General features: G+C 36.6%; 1 protein-coding gene across 1 annotated transcript; it reads right to left on the reverse strand.

The window, feature by feature from the left end:
* Nucleotides 1-1,544: 1,544 nt before the first annotated feature.
* Nucleotides 1,545-15,794, reverse strand: LOC113516510 (multiple inositol polyphosphate phosphatase 1-like). The gene is made up of 7 exons (XM_052902233.1): nucleotides 15,491-15,794; nucleotides 11,588-11,736; nucleotides 10,808-11,074; nucleotides 9,382-9,480; nucleotides 5,719-5,906; nucleotides 4,144-4,410; nucleotides 1,545-2,043 (listed from the first exon to the last, which is right to left on the reverse strand). The coding sequence occupies exons 1-7, from the start codon at nucleotides 15,777-15,779 to the stop codon at nucleotides 1,875-1,877; spliced, it is 1,428 nt and encodes a 475-aa protein (XP_052758193.1). The 5' UTR covers nucleotides 15,780-15,794; the 3' UTR covers nucleotides 1,545-1,874.
* Between the last annotated feature and the right edge of the window lie 538 nt (nucleotides 15,795-16,332).

Raw genomic sequence — 16,332 nt, forward strand, 5'->3', positions numbered from 1 at the left:
CCACTTGTCCAGATGGTTGGGATGAAATTTTAGTTTATGGCGGGTTGTACGATGGTGAAAATCTGCAGCAGGTATCAATCCGAACAATTCTTCAGAGCACTCCCCATGATAAATTCGGTAGAAGATGCACAGAGATGCAACATCTCTACGCAGTTTCAGTGGGTCGAGCCGGACAGTAAGACGCCGATCGTCAACAATTCGAGCTGCCCGACTTTGAATGCGGTCTAACGGAAGGAGTTGGTACTGTGGCGCTCCTGCCCACAGGTGAGAACAGTATTCCATGTGTGGCCTCACTTGAGCTTTATATAGTTTCAGGCGGTTTTCTGGCGTGAAATACCGTCTCACCCTATTGAGCACCCCCAACTTTTTGGAAGCTATCTTAGCTTTTTCCTCCAGATGACCGCAAAACTGGACGTCGCTAGATATATTGACGCCAAGAATCCCCAGACTCGACTTATTATCGAGGGAAGTGCCCTGAAAGTGAGGAGATACGACAAACGGTGTCTTTTTTGCGGTGAACGCGCAGACTTGTGTCTTCTTACGGTTAAAGTGAACAAAATTGCGTTCACCCCAGATCGAAACTTTATCGAGTGAAGTTTCGATTTCAGACACAAGTCTGTTCCGGAGCTCATCGGTATGTGCCCGCGAGATCTTTGCATGACCGGTGTATAATGCATCTCCTGTACTGTCATCTGCATAACAATGAATATCACTGATCTGTAACATATCATTGATATGCAGAAGAAACAGTGTCGGAGATAGTACACAACCTCTGTCCCATTCGTGTTTCAACCGTAAAGCAGTTGTATTTGCATGGCTGTGTTTCGGTTTAAAGGGTGGGATATGGCGTGAATTTACTGGTTACGGAGGAATAACACCTGAGTCCTCAGGAATGGCAACGCATGGGGGGTATCATGGGCGAAACAGTATACTCTGTTATGTCCATGGTACTGCTCATGTCTATAGGCGACGGTTACCAATTTTCATCAGGTGGGCCGTCAGCTTGTTTGCCATTCTAAGTTGTATAAAAAAAAAAAAGAAAACCTAACCTAACCTAACCGCAAATTTGCAGTCAATAGAACTAATAACCGATAATTTTCAATCTAAACCACTTTTAACCAACCTGTTCAGTCAATAGTACTTTTGACTGGTTAAGAGTTTTGACTGCAACATGTATAAAGTGTAACACCTTTAATTTTAATTTTTAAGTTATAAATACTAGTGTTAAATTAACAATTAATAAATAATTTATTTTTAAATATTCTATTCTCTACTTGTATTAAAAATAAATTATAAAATTTATGAATATTTACAATTTATATGATGTAACAATTTGAACACCAGAGGGAGACTTTGTACAAAAGTCGTTTGCTTGGCCACCTCTGTCCCATTCGTGTTTCTACCGGGAAGCAGTTGTGTTTGCATAGCTGTGTTTCAGTTTGAAGGGTGGAATATGGCGTGAATTTACAGGGTATAGAGAAATAACACCTGAGTCCTCAGGAATGGCAACGCATGGGGGGTATCATGGGCGAAACAGTATACTCTGTTACGTCCATGTTACTGCTCATGTCTTTAGGCGACGGTTACCACTTTCCATTAGGTGGGCCGTCAGCTTGTTTGCCATTCTAAATTGTATAAAAAAAAACATATAAAACATTAAAAAAAACTTCTGCGTAAAATTAAATTTTTAATTCATATAAATATGGCACCAACGTGGGAGCAAATTCTATAGTTTACGAAAAGAATTATTAAAAGCAGTTCAAGATTTGCTATTACATATATTTGATTTAATAATGGATCCTGTCAGAAACAGCAAAGAGAAGAGAAATGCAGCAAGGAGGGTCCCCTCTCTCTCCTTTTATCCCTCTTTATCACTAAGTAGTTCCACAGAAATCCAAACTGCTATTAAGGAAGGGCTTCAATTTGTTTTCAAAGGATTTCCAATCGCACGTCTTGTTGTCACAGAGTTGGAACTCAATTTCGTTTATGAAGAACTGCACTCTATATTTCTGGTTAACGAGGGCTTCTGTTTCTGTACTGCATCTGATGGAATGAAATGAAAATATTGATTGTAAGCATGTGTGAATGTGAATGTGAAAAAGACTCTATTTTTCGCGCTTAGCCTCTCATTTGGGCCACTGTGCGTATGAGTCGTGGCCAGTACAGCCAACCTAGCTCCGCCCAGAAGCGCAGAAGCTTCCTGGGTTCTTCACAGGCCTCACGGAGCGACCTCAACGTTCCGAGGATTTCTAAACGTTGATAGGTCACAGCTTCACATTCCAGGATTACGCGAGCAGCCGTTTCTTCGGCGTCGAATGTAAGCATAGGTTTATATAAAGTAGTGGAGGTGAATGTGAATGTGAAAAAGACTCTATTTTCCGCGCTTAGCCTCTCATTTGGGCCACTGTGCGTATGAGTCGTGGCCAGTACAGCCAACCTAGCTCCGCCCAGAAGCGCAGAAGCTTCCTGGGTTCTTCACAGGCCTCACAGAGCGACCTCAACGTTCCGAGGATTTCTAAACGTTGATAGGCTACAGCTTTACATTCCAGGATTACGCGAGCAGCCGTTTCTTCGGCGTCGAATGTAAGCATAGGTTTATATAATGTAGTGGAGGGTGATGAAACCAGAACTATCTACTCCAGAGTCCGAGTAGTTTGAACAAAGGCACGCCTGAGATGTGGCTTTTTAAAGATACCAGGTACTTCTTGTAAATATTCCTTACTATGCCTATGATTCCAAGAAAGACAAGAAGCTATAAACCTAAACATCCGTAAAAATATAATAAGATACTGAAGCCGAAAAAGAAAATAGATCATTCATCATCATCATATCTGCCGTTAACTGTCCACTGCCGAATTCAGGCAAAAAAGGGGGGGGGGGGTTGCTTTCACGCTTGGCAGGCGGGTTGGCTGCCGCAGTTAGACTTTTAGAGATATTTTAAGAGGAACGCTGCTGCCCATCCCTCGACCATAAAATTAACGGCTGAAATGATTATGATGATAAAAGACATAATATGAAGACACAAGCATACGAGTAAATTTGGAATTTATAATACAACTAGCGATCCGCCCCGGCTTCGCACGAGTGCATAGCTGATACTAAATATACCTACCTACTACAGATTGTCCTTATAAACAACGTTTACAGCTTTTTTTTGTCATTAGACAATACAAACATGACAAAGTGCTATAGGACGAAGCGCGGCCTTCGACGCGCTATTTATAGGCACACGCTGCCGGCCGGGCCGGTACCGCCGCAATGCTTCGAAATCCGTTGCATGGTTTTAAACACTTAAGCATACATAAGGACGGACAGACAGCGACAGCAACTTTGTTTTATACTATGTAGTGATAGATGCACTTGTATAAATACAAAAAGGTGACTTATTGTTCAAAGGTGATTTTTTTTATATGGCAAACAAGCTGATAGCTCACCTGATTGGTAACTGCCGCGTATAGATATGAACAGTGGAATGTGATGTTCATAGTTTACTTTTCATTTGTTTCTAATCCTGAAGTTGATAGTGTTTTTTTTTGTGAAAATAACATAGTAACCCCGCCTGTGCTATTGGTATAGACTGGCGGGAACTAGTGAGGGATGATAGGTGAGGATGAACGATGTATGATGAATTCAACAAGAGTTCATCGTATCATCATATCAGTCTTTAACTATCCACTGCTGAACGTAAGCCTCCCGCTAGGGAGATTTTGCTAGTTGTTGCCACGCTTGACAAGCGGGCTGACAACCGCAGTTAGGCTTTGGAGATGTTTAAAGAGGGACGTTGCTGTCTATCCTTCATCTTCCTTAGTCGCCTTTTACGACACCCACGGGAAATGAAAGGTCTATTCTATGCTGGGACTACACGGAAATCTACCTAGATTCTTAGAATCACCTAATTTCCTAGAAATCATTTTTCTAGCAAATCGAGGTAAGGTTAACTTCATAGCGTATACTGCTAGCAATGAAGCCATTAGATTATCACTAATCCCTTTTCCCCCAGTTGACGGTGGTAAACCTCTGTACTCTGTAATGGCACTGCCATATTCTATCCTTCAAGCAGAAACGCAGCCACGCCAAGCCAAATAGAGCAGCGACTACTTCTTTTCAAGGCAACTTACGATAGCTTATCTACTATCAACTTACCTATTAAGAACAACGATTATATTAGCTGCAAATGGCGTGTGCAAGCTGGTCCTCCACTTCCTATCTTTTACTCTTACGGAGCCAGTTAATCGTGGATGATCTTGGAATAGTCCCAGAGCGCTATAAACCATTTCGATCAGGCTGTCGTGTGAGAAGTACGCAGTGAAACTCCTATCGTTAGTTTGAATAGTATTATTGAAACTCTGATATAAGTCTTTTAGTACCAATTCACCAAGTTTAGGATTTATTGCATTGCCGTAGCCATTTCTGGGAATAAAAGGTTATTTTACGATCTTACTAATAGGTTTAATATGAACGATAAAAATTGTATTCCGAAATGTAAAAATATGACTGTAATTGCGGCAAAACCTAAAATGTAATGAATTGAAATGATTTTTTATTTTTATATAACTTAGAATGGCAAACAAGCTGTCAGCCCACTGTGTGAACACAGTGGTAACCGTCACCTATAGACATGAGCAGTGCCATGGACAAAACAAAGTATATTGTTTCACCCATGATACTCCCCATGCGTTGCCATTCCTGAGGACTCAGGTGTTATTCCTCTGTACCCAGTAAATTCACGCCATATTCCACCCTTCAAACCGAAACACAGCCATGCAAACACAACTGCTTTACGGTTGTAACACGAATAGGACAGAGGTACCTAAGCAATTGACTTTTGTACAAAGTCTCCCACTGGTAAAATGAAATGAAATGAAATTTATTGCGATGAATGTAGTAAATTTAGATAGTATTGTACATTTTGTGTAGCCTTAACATTAAGGCAGCCTGGCATGCAACATTTTTACATGTATTATATTTATTGCCAACTATTAATTATAAGTTATATTAATACTAAAGTCACATTAATATTCAAATTTTTGAAGTAAGTTACTACAATCATACATTTACAAATATATATTGTACTAGCGGCCCGTCCCGGCTTCGCACGGGTGGACATTTTTACAACATTTTAAAAAGTGGATATTGTGACATAACGATAATAGTTGGACATATAGTATCGCGATGTTTTTTCTAGTTATTGATACTCTTTTCAATATTGTAGAACATATTTTTGTTCTATCACCAATAGTTTCCGCAGCGCACGCGACTAAAGATATTTCATAACATTTTTTTTACACCTTGAGTTACGTTACTAAAGTTTTAGTAAGGATCCCTTATATTTTCTAGCAATAAATATAGCCTATGTTACTCAGGGTGAATATAGCTTTCTAATGATGAAAGAAATTTTGTAAACGGCAAAGTAGTTTTTGAGTTTATTCATTACAAACATACGCATAAAAATACACATCTTTCCTCTTTATAATATTAGTGTAGAGTGTAGACAGTGTAGATACAACATCCTACATTTAAGATTCAATTATATTATATTATTATATCATCCATTTTACTTGCAAAATAATCTTTTAATTTATAGAAACATTATGCAATTAATCATTTACATAAAATGTCTTGAAACCTTTTCAAACACAGATCAACAAGTGAATTTGGATTTGTGTAGAATTAAATAAAAAAAAAAAGTATAAATTATCAAATAGTTGAAATATTTACCTGTAATAATGTTGTAAGTCTTTAGAGTATTCAAGCAGCGGTAATTCGTCATTCGTGAACAAGGCGCACCATGGTGACATGTTAGACTCGGAGTACCCTCGATAGAATCTACACAGGTCGTATAAACTTATTATATTGTTTATTGATAGTTCAGTAAGATTCGTGCGAGTTTTCATGTTTGTCTGTAACTGAAAAGAGATACGATTATTGAAAAATTATATCAAGAATTCCTCTAAAAACTCTAGGTCCCTGTGTTAGGTCGAAAACAGTCGATTAAGTTAAAGTCATATCTATCTATCTATTTACACGCTAAATTTCTTGTAGGTGGGGGGGAGAGGGATTGTTAGTAATGGTGATTAAGAATGCCATTGCTAGCAATATACCCAACTACGTCGACCTCCTCGCGGTTGCCTCTGGAAATTATCACGGTTAATTCCTGATGAATTCATCATGAAGGGCTAACTGGCCTGTTTTCATTCTCATCTATCACCCTTCACTGGTGCTCCGCCAGCGTATCTCGTTAGCGCAGGCGGGGTAGCGGGTATGGGGTAGGCAAAAAGAAAAAAGACCTTTATCCTTACATATCTTTTGCTTCATTCATTTTTAACTGAATTCAAAAATAAAGACGTTCTCTTTTCGGTTGTATTTTTTTTTCCAGACAAGCCTCTGTGGTTTTTGATAGGTCTGTTTGTTATTTTATTTATTTATTTGAAAATTACTCACCACGCTTACAGTCTCCCAAAACGTGTAGTGAGCCATAGGTTTATTTTACAAACTTACAAATTTTGTACAACATTTTAAAAATATATTTATTTTGTCATTAAATATATCAATATTTGGCTGCTGAGTAATCAGAGAATTGAGCAGAGAAATAGTCTGATAAGTGGGAGCAAACTGAGCAGTACAGGTGCGAACCGGCGTTTTTGCTTTTATAGCCAAAGTAAATGGTATTACATTTATTTATTGGAACTATAAAAAATTGTTATAAATTACAAAAGTAGGGTAGTGTAACGACAACAGCCACATTAGTTAATATAACTGTGTCGGGGCTGTCAACGCCCACCTCGTCAAGACAGGGAATAAATAAGAAGAAATAAAATAAATAAATTATGTTACTCCTGTACCATTAAGTAAGGTAAGGAGGGATTACAACGTGAAAGGTTCCATTCGCTGCGGACCCTGTCAGGTCGTACTCCAGAAGGTTCCTCATATTTCTTGATAAATTCATCACGATGAGTCTCTCTGATTTCATCCCAACTTATAATGCAACACCAGTGTACAGTGACAGCGCAGGCGCAGGGTTATCATTACATCATATATATATATATATATATATATATATATATATATATATATATATATATATATATATATATATATATATATATATATCATCAATCCGAGTCTTCTCTTTGCCCGTCAGATGGTGTGGGCGGGCAAGGTAGGAGCCTTGGGGCATACCCCTTTGCCCCGGCTTCAATTCCGTAGACTACCGCCTCTGGGTCACGAGGTTTTAAGCCGGGAAGATATCTTAATAAAAATTCACCAAAAATAAAACCGCCAAGTTCAGCCTAATTCAAAATAATTTAGCAATGAATTTTACATATACGCAATTTTTAAAATATATACAAAAATAAATATATTTTGTAGCTATTAATATCAAATAGCGTTCTTGTGAATGTTGCAAATTGTGTGACATTTCTAGGATTAACAATAAATTCTAAATTGACATTGAAAGAACAAATAGAAAAGGTATGTGCAAAGATTAAAAGATTCCCTTTTGCACTCTACAAATTAACCAAGATAGCCAATAAAAATACTGCTATTACAGCATATTTTTCATATGTTGAATCCATGATTAGATATGGATTGCTACTTTGGGGTAATGGCGTTGATGTTGGGAAAATTCTAGTCGCGCAAAAAAGTTGTATACGTGCTATATGTAATATTGCACCTGATGTTTCTTGTAGGCCTTATTTTAAGTCTCTAAATATATTACCTGTTCCCAGTCTGTATATACTTGAAGCAGGTATATTTGTTAAATTGAATAAGCACATGTTTACAGAAGCAAAAGAGCAAATACAAAGAAGCGCAAGATACCCTAAAAAACTAATGACCAATACAATTCCTAAAACTAGCCGTTAATTAAGAAATTCCTATATGATGTGTTTGAAAATCTTTAACAATATACCTACGGATATAAAGGAACTTCCATTAAATAAATTTAAAATTGTGTTACGTGAATGGTTACTTAGCAAAAGTTTTTACTCTGTTGACGAATTTTTCAAGAAAGAATAGATAAATATCTAATATAGTTGTCGATGCATAAATTAAATTAATCAATTCCTGTCAAAATGTGACATTTGCATGCTATTCTGTAATGGCTAAATAGGCACGAAACTTTATGTAATGTAAGACCACCGATATCTACCCTATTTAAAGCAAATAAATTTATTATTATTACAGCCGTGAAGAATTGGTTTCACAAAGTCACTTTGCATTTTACATCGCGTTGCAAAATATGCTAATATGTGTTTGCCAATATGTATAATTATCTATTTTATTGAACTAGGTGTTATTATGAGAAATTCCATATTTGGTACATCTGGGTTTTTGATTAGAATTATTTTGTTTAATTCCACTGCCATTAGTATGCGTACGATGGATAACACTCAAAGATTGACGTACGGTGACCCTGTTTACCATCAGACAGGCCGTATGCTTCTTTGCTACAGAGTTGTATAAAAAAATCTGCCATATATATATATATATATATGTATATATATGTATATATATGTATATATATATATGTATATATATGTATATATATATATATATATAATTAATTTAACCAGAAATACAAACAGTATACTCTGTTATGTCCATGGTACTACCCATGTCTATAGGCGACGGTTACCACTTTCCATCAGGTGCACCGTCAGTTTGTTTGTCATTCTACACGAGAATTTTATATATTAGATAAAAAGAATCATATACGTACGTATAGTTGCTAGAACTGGTTCTCACTTCAAGCTATTGTTAACAAGGTTAACTGGAGTAGGTAAAGCACGTGCAGGTTTGTTCGTGCAGTATAAATATAAATTGTTGAATATATAAATAAAACATTTAGTCAAATTATTTATTTTTTTCATCAATCAATCGATACATATAATAATATTGTAACTGGTCGCTATCTATACATGGAAGATGTATAAGAAAAACTATTATATAAAACCCCCTTGTTTAAATGATGGCCAAAACAATGATTTTTAGAATTTTTGTTCGCTTGTCTGTTTGTCTGTACGTTTGTGCGCGCTAATCTTAAGAAACGACTTGACCGATTTTAACACGGTTTTCACTAATGCGTTGCGCTTTACTCCATTTAATATTAAATGCTTATTTTATTTCAATCGGTTCATAAATAAAAAAAAGTTATATTAATCTAACGAATCACATATAAAATGCTATAAAATAACCGATCAGTTGAATTGGCTGAAACTTTATGAAGGTATTGGGCACGTAATTATCATTTTACTATATAATACAATATAAGAACAGATTCATGAAGAGTTCCAACGGCAATGATATACCTACGGGAACTATATAGTTAGAAGCGAACAACGCCGCAAGAAACGGCTAGTTTATTAAGTAATATACTCTTACTTGTTTGAATTCTTCGGTCTCATAGTAGCGGTTCATCTCCATCTGAGTTCGAGTCCCATCCCATACTTCTTTCAGGTATTTGGAACAATATTTATAAGGCTGAGAAAAAGGTAAATTTATTATACAGTATAAATTATAATACACTAGAACGAATTCAAAAATATTCGAAATGTCTCACTAAAATGAAACTTAATTTATTAAACAAGTTCCATGCTTGAAATTCATTTCTAACACAAAAAATTCTCATTACTTATTTATTTTACTTAAAAGTTTTCAAATATATTATTTTTGCAATATAGTTTTACAATTTTTATTACATCTTACAATATTTGTCATCAATAATTACTATAATAACTTACAATAATTGTCAACTAGATCTAGCCTGATGACAATTGGTAACAGTAAAATAACTGACGTGAACAATACCACGGATATTGTAGATAAATATTTGATACATAAAAGAAACGGTGATTGATGATCATAGTACCCTTCATTTGTTGCCATTTTTTAATGGTGTCAAGCCATAAATATGTTTTCATAACAAATAATTTTACTGCCTTATTTAAGCTCAAAATATAGTAATGCTAACATTATCACAGAAACTCTACCAGAGGGAGACTTTGTGCAAAAGCCGTTTGCTTGAACACCTCTATCCCATTCGTGTTTCTAACATGAAGTAGTTGTGTTTCCATGGCTGTGTTTCGGTTTGAAGGGTGGGATATTGCAGTGAATTTACAGGGTACAGAGGAATAAACACTTGAGTCCTCGAAATGGCAACGCGTGGAGGGTATCGTAGGCAAAACAATATACTCGGTTATGTCCACGGTACTGCTCATGCCTATAGGCGACGGTTACCACTTTCCATCAGGTGGGCCGTCAGCTTGTTTGCTATTCTAAGTTGTATAAAAAAAAAATATATCTGTGGTCTGTATGTTTATTGTTCTAATTGACCTGATACAGAGTTATTATCATATCAGACTTTAACTGTCCAACGATAAACATAAGCCTTCCACTTGGGGAGTTTTGCCAGTAGTTACCACACTTGGCAGGCGGATTGGCAACCGCAGTAAAGCTTTTTTTTTAATCTACGTTTAATTTGGGATTTTTGTATTTTAACATGTCAATCCCCTAAAATCTAAACAAGTTATCTACTATTATAATTATGACTAAACAATACTACTTACTAATTCACTTAAGCACAAAGCAATTTTGGTCATAGTAGCATGTATTATGCTCTGAACAATCCCCACATCAAATTTGTTAATATTAAAGGTTTTTAAAAAGCAGTAAGGCTTTAGAGATGTTTTAAGAGGGGCGCTGCTGCTCATCCCTCGCCCTCCTTAGTCGGTTCTTACGACACCCACCGGATAGAAAGGGTTGGCCTATTTTATGCCAGGATCCAAAGGTCTTGATACAGAATACTCACAGTTAAAATCACGTCTTTTTCTACGGGATCAGTGATGTTGAACGTAAAATTCTTGAGACCCTGTGTAAACGCTTTGGCACTCTCAATTGTTCTCTGTTGGTTTGTTGGCCTGATTTGGTAGTGTTTCACGTTTTCTAGAAGATTTGTGAATTTCTCCTTGATCCTGTTTCCGAGTTGCCTGAGCTCGTTGTATCCTTTATTTACCAGACAATCAGGTTCTGAACTCATAGTTTCATTCCATTTCCAATTGTAGAGATTACTGATATCCTGTAATGGATCAATAAAACTAGTATACATGAAACAGCGCCATCTAGTTTTCTAATTAATAAGTCCTTCTGGATAAACTGCTAACAAATCTATCGATAGAATCGTTATCGCTAGCGAGTTCACGAGACAGAATGTGTTGGCTTTTTTTAAATAAAAATGAAATGGTAACCCCGCTTACGCTGTCGGTATACAGTGTAGGGGCACCAGTGATAGATAATAGATGAGAATGCTAGTAATAATAGGAAGCTGTTAGCTGAAGGAAGAGATTATTTGTAATGCGGACTACCAATCCCATTGCTAGCAATATACCCTGTCAGGTCGACCTCCACGTGGTCCCCCCTGGAAACCATCGTGCTGAATTCTTGTATTCATCATGATGGACTAACTGACCTGCCCTTTCATTTCACCTATCACCCCTCACTGGTGCTTCGTTACTGTATACCGTTGGCACAGACGGGGTTCCCATTCCATTGTCATCCATTAAAAAAAAAGGACCTATCATTTGACACTCACTTCAGCACACATTTGTCCTCGACCTTTATAATAACAATTTAATATCTCTTCTTTTAATTTAGCAGTTTCCATCATATGACGGACATCGTAGGAGCTCGGGTTCCTGGTCCCATGCCTGGCGAGTATCCAAACGCTGGTCGGTACGCATCCTGATGATAAATAGCAAAGTTATTAACAATACCATACCATTTTATTATTATTGAAAAACAAGCAGGCATACCAGAGGCTTACCAGAGGGAGACTTTGTACAAAAGTCGATTGCTTGGCTACCTCTGTCCCATTCGTGTTTCAACCGTGAAGCAGTTGTGTTTGCATGGCTGTGTTTCGGTTTGAAGGGTGGGATATGGCGTGAATTTATAGGGTACAGAGGAATAACACCTGAGTCCTCAGGAATGGCAACGCATGGGAGGTATCATGGGCGAAACAGTATACTTTGTTATGTCCATAGTACTGCTCATGTCTATAGGCGACGGTTACCACTTTCCATCAGGTGGGCCGTCAGCTTGTTTGCCATTTTAAATTGTATAAAAAAAAGACATGCAGAAAAACCTGTGACACTGCGACTTTTCCATGATCTTTTGTATTCGCCCTTTTTTAAAGTTCGCTGCTAATTCCTATCCTATGATAGGATTTTTTACCAAACCATATAATAACATTAATTGTCAAACTATTTGTGTTGCCATTAATTCTCACGCTTGGTAGACGGGTCGGCAACCCCAGTTAGGCTTTGGTGATGGACACTGCTGCACATCCCACAACTGTATTTCTTTTTTAGGCCAGTTAGCCCATCATGATGAATTCATCAGAAATTAACAATGATAGTTTCCAGGGGGAACCGCGAGGACGTCGACCTGGTTGGGTATATTGCTAGCAATAGGATTGTCAGTCTCCATTACTAACAATCCCTTTCCCCCCTCCCCCCTCAACTGTATTAACAATATAATTGATTATTTCTGTGAATTAGTTCTAGAAGAGTATACAGAGTGATAGCGGAATCTTAACCCTTGTTTGCATGATTTATTAATCAAGATGATATATATATATATATATATATTCATGTTTTAAATTATAGGAAAAAGGGTTAAAAAATAAATTTGACAGCTATATTTTTTTTTCTGCAATGTACATTCAAAAGGTATCCAGACACGATCAACTTAAAGTGACATTGTTATTTTATATACTTTTTGGGCATTCAATGTCACCATTATGCAAAGAAGGGCTAAGCATCTTTTGAAAGCAGTATCCTGCTAACTAAATTGAATATACACTAAAACCAAACCAGCAGTTATTTCGATCTAAAAACTAAACGACGAAACTGGTTTATTTAAAATTTGTTTGGGAGTAATCTGTAAGTATATCCTTACGGTTAAATAATTTTCCAAATCAGTTTATGACTGATGGAGTTATGAGGTGAAAAATATAAAAAAAAATTCTCTTTTCGTTGTTTTATACAACTTAAAATGGCAAACAAGCTGACGGTCCACCTGATGGAAAGTGTTAACCGTCGCCTATAGACATGAGCGGTACTATGGATATAACAGAGTATACTGTTTCGCCCATAATACTCCCCATGCGTTGCCATTCCTGAGGACTCAGGTGTTATTCCTCTGTACTCAGTAAATTCACGCCATATCCCACCCTTCAAACCGAAACACAGCCATGCAAACACAACTGCTTCACGATTGAAACACGAATGAGACAGTGGTACCCAAACAATCGACTTTTGTACAAAGTCTCTCTGTTTTTAAAGTCGATTGAAAAGCAAAGTTTTTAATCGTCAACGCATCGATAAATCTAGAGATGTATCTATACATACATACACGTGTACATACATGTATAATTGGCATACAAAGATGGAGAAAAAATATAATCGCGTTATAATCTCGAATTTGACCTTGACTGACTATAAATATACGCATAATTATTCGTAGATATTGTTCCATATATATACAAAACACATTGTCAATTTAATTAATTAGGGAATGCCCGTATATATTTTTTCTAATGAATGATAGTGGCATGGTAATCTTGCCTGCGTTAACGGTATACGCTGACGGAGCACCAGTGAGGGATGATAGGTGAAGACGGTAAAGCCATTTAGCCCATTGTGACGAATTTAACGATAAATTAGTCACAATAGTTCCTAGGGGGAACCGCGTGGAGGTCGACCTGATAGGGTATATTGATAGCAATGGGGGCTAAACTCCACATTACTAACAATCCCTTCCCCCAATGCCCCTATATTATAAAATAGCGTTTTGCTCGATACTTTATACGCGAGGATTTCTAAAATAGAAAACCAAATTAATAGACTTGTAAATGGCGTGCCAAGGTCAAAGATGCAGTGTATAAATGTGTTACATTTTCATTAATGTGTTCTTATTTATTTAATATGTATTGTTGTATATTTAACATGTATATATTTTTATATATTAGTATTGTATTTTCTATTTTAAAATACTGTCAACTCACTACTTCCTATACCACAATGTTTTTTTTTGTTGGGTGAAATTGGCATGGCAACCCCACCCGCGCCAACGGGACACGCCGGCGGAGCACCAGTGAAGGGCGATAGATGAGAATGAAAACAGGCCATCATGATGTATCTCTCAACAATAAACCATGATATTTTCTCCGCAAGGAGGTTGACCTGTTTAGGTATATTGCCAACAATGGGATTCCCAGTCTCCATTACTAACAATCCCTTTTCCCCCTATACCACTATATTAGGTTGACTGGAAGTATGAAATATATATATATACTAGCTGACTCGGCAAACGTTGTTTTACCATATACATTATTTCTAAAACTATACATGAAAATTTCTCGTACTACAATTATTATATTCGATTGCCATCTTGCCTTTTTCAGAATATAAATATCGCAATTAAAAAACAGGGGTTGATCGTAAAACGGTGAAAATTTTAAGTTGTGTGTATTTTCAATGCTTAGTTATAATAAAATAAAAATAAAAAAAAAATTGTCAAAAAAAATAAAAAAGAATATTTTGGTGTTGGTCACCATTATCATTGAGAGGTATGAAAAATAGATGTTGGGCTATTCTCAGACCTACCCAATATGCACACAAAATTTCATAAAAATCGGTAAAGCCGTTTCGGAGGAGTTTGGTAACAAACACCGTGACACGAGAATTTTATATATAAGATATATATATATATATCTTATCAATAGCAATATAAGCGAGGGTAAACTTATTTCTAAAAGAGATCTCTTCCAACACACTAGACGACATTTGCACATTTGAGAGATAGTTGAGAAAAAATTATGTAATCGCTCTTAACAAGAGCGATCGATGCTAAATTAATAATTTTTAAAATATCGAGCCTTACGACATCATTTGACAACGACTCTTTAGTCTTATGATACCTTAAAGTATACATGCAAAATAAATTAACTTCATTTCATTTCATTTCATTTCATTTCATTTCATTTCATGTATGCATGTTTTCTTTTGTCATCAATGTATGACGAGAAAAAAAAAAGATGACGCGAGTGCTCGTGGCTATATAGGTGAACCGTCAATCGTCGGCGGGGAAGGATTGCTAATTTTTTTTTACAACACAGGGGGCAAACGAGCATGCAGCTCACCTGATGGTAAGTGACTACCGCCGCCCATGATCGCCCACAACACCAACGGCATTGCTAGTGTGCTGCCGGATTTTTAAAAAGGAATATGCCCTTTTAATTATAAGGACTACTGGTTCCATTGCTTCTAATTGCCGGCCAGGGCAATTGCCCGGTTCGCTGACTATAGGTATACGAGATTTTATAAGATTTCGCGCGAACCTATCACCCCATTTATATTCCACGTCTAAAATTCTTGTCTTTAAAATTATCTGAATTTATATTTTAATGTAAAATAACGGGAAGTGAACTACTTACCTTTCAAATCCGTAATGTCTCTAATATCACCTCGTACATCGTCGTAAAGGGTTTTCCCGCCAAAAAGCACGTAAGGACAAGAATTCCAATAACATTCTTTACAGAATGCAATGTGAAGAAATAAATTTGTTATAATTAAACGAGCCAGCATATTCGGTACGCTGTTACCGTTGAACTGAATGGTAACGTAACATTCGGCAATGTTTGCCTTGTACTGATTGATTAAAACTAATTGCTTACACGGGTTTGCTCGCGAACGCGTTATTTCTAGCTCCTTTGAGAGTAACATTTGTACGTACGAAGCGCTTTGCGTCTTCCCTCCTCATGCGTAGGGCCAAGGAGTGGAACTCTCTCCCTGCTCGTTTCTCCTATCACATATAATCTAGGCCAATAGGCTATTTATTTATTTATTCATTAGTACAAATATGTGTACATTAATGATTTAACATTAATGACTTAATGTTAAAAGCATTCTCTCCCAGTCAACCATAGGGAAGTGTCAGAATACTCGAATGCGGTACTACTAATTATTGATATACATACATACTAAAATTACATATATAAATGAATAAATATATATAAATAACAAATATACTTACACATATATGACATATACTATATTATACACGAAATTGAAAATAATATAAAGTACTTATACTGCTCGGATAAAGTAAAAAAGCCAGCGTGAACGTTTTTTTTTGAAAGACGGTTTAGTCGGTACTCTCTTAATAGCATGAGGAAGTGCGTTCCAGAGTCGTGAAGAATGTAGGAGAAAAGAGTTTGAAGCGAAACCAGTACGGTGAGAGGGAATACATAGTTGGAGAGTATTACTGGAACGAAGG

The sequence above is a fragment of the Galleria mellonella genome, unplaced genomic scaffold, assembly GCF_026898425.1.
Source record: "Galleria mellonella isolate WM207_F2 unplaced genomic scaffold, CSIRO_AGI_GalMel_v1 utg89, whole genome shotgun sequence".
Classification (NCBI taxonomy): Eukaryota; Metazoa; Arthropoda; class Insecta; order Lepidoptera; family Pyralidae; genus Galleria; species Galleria mellonella.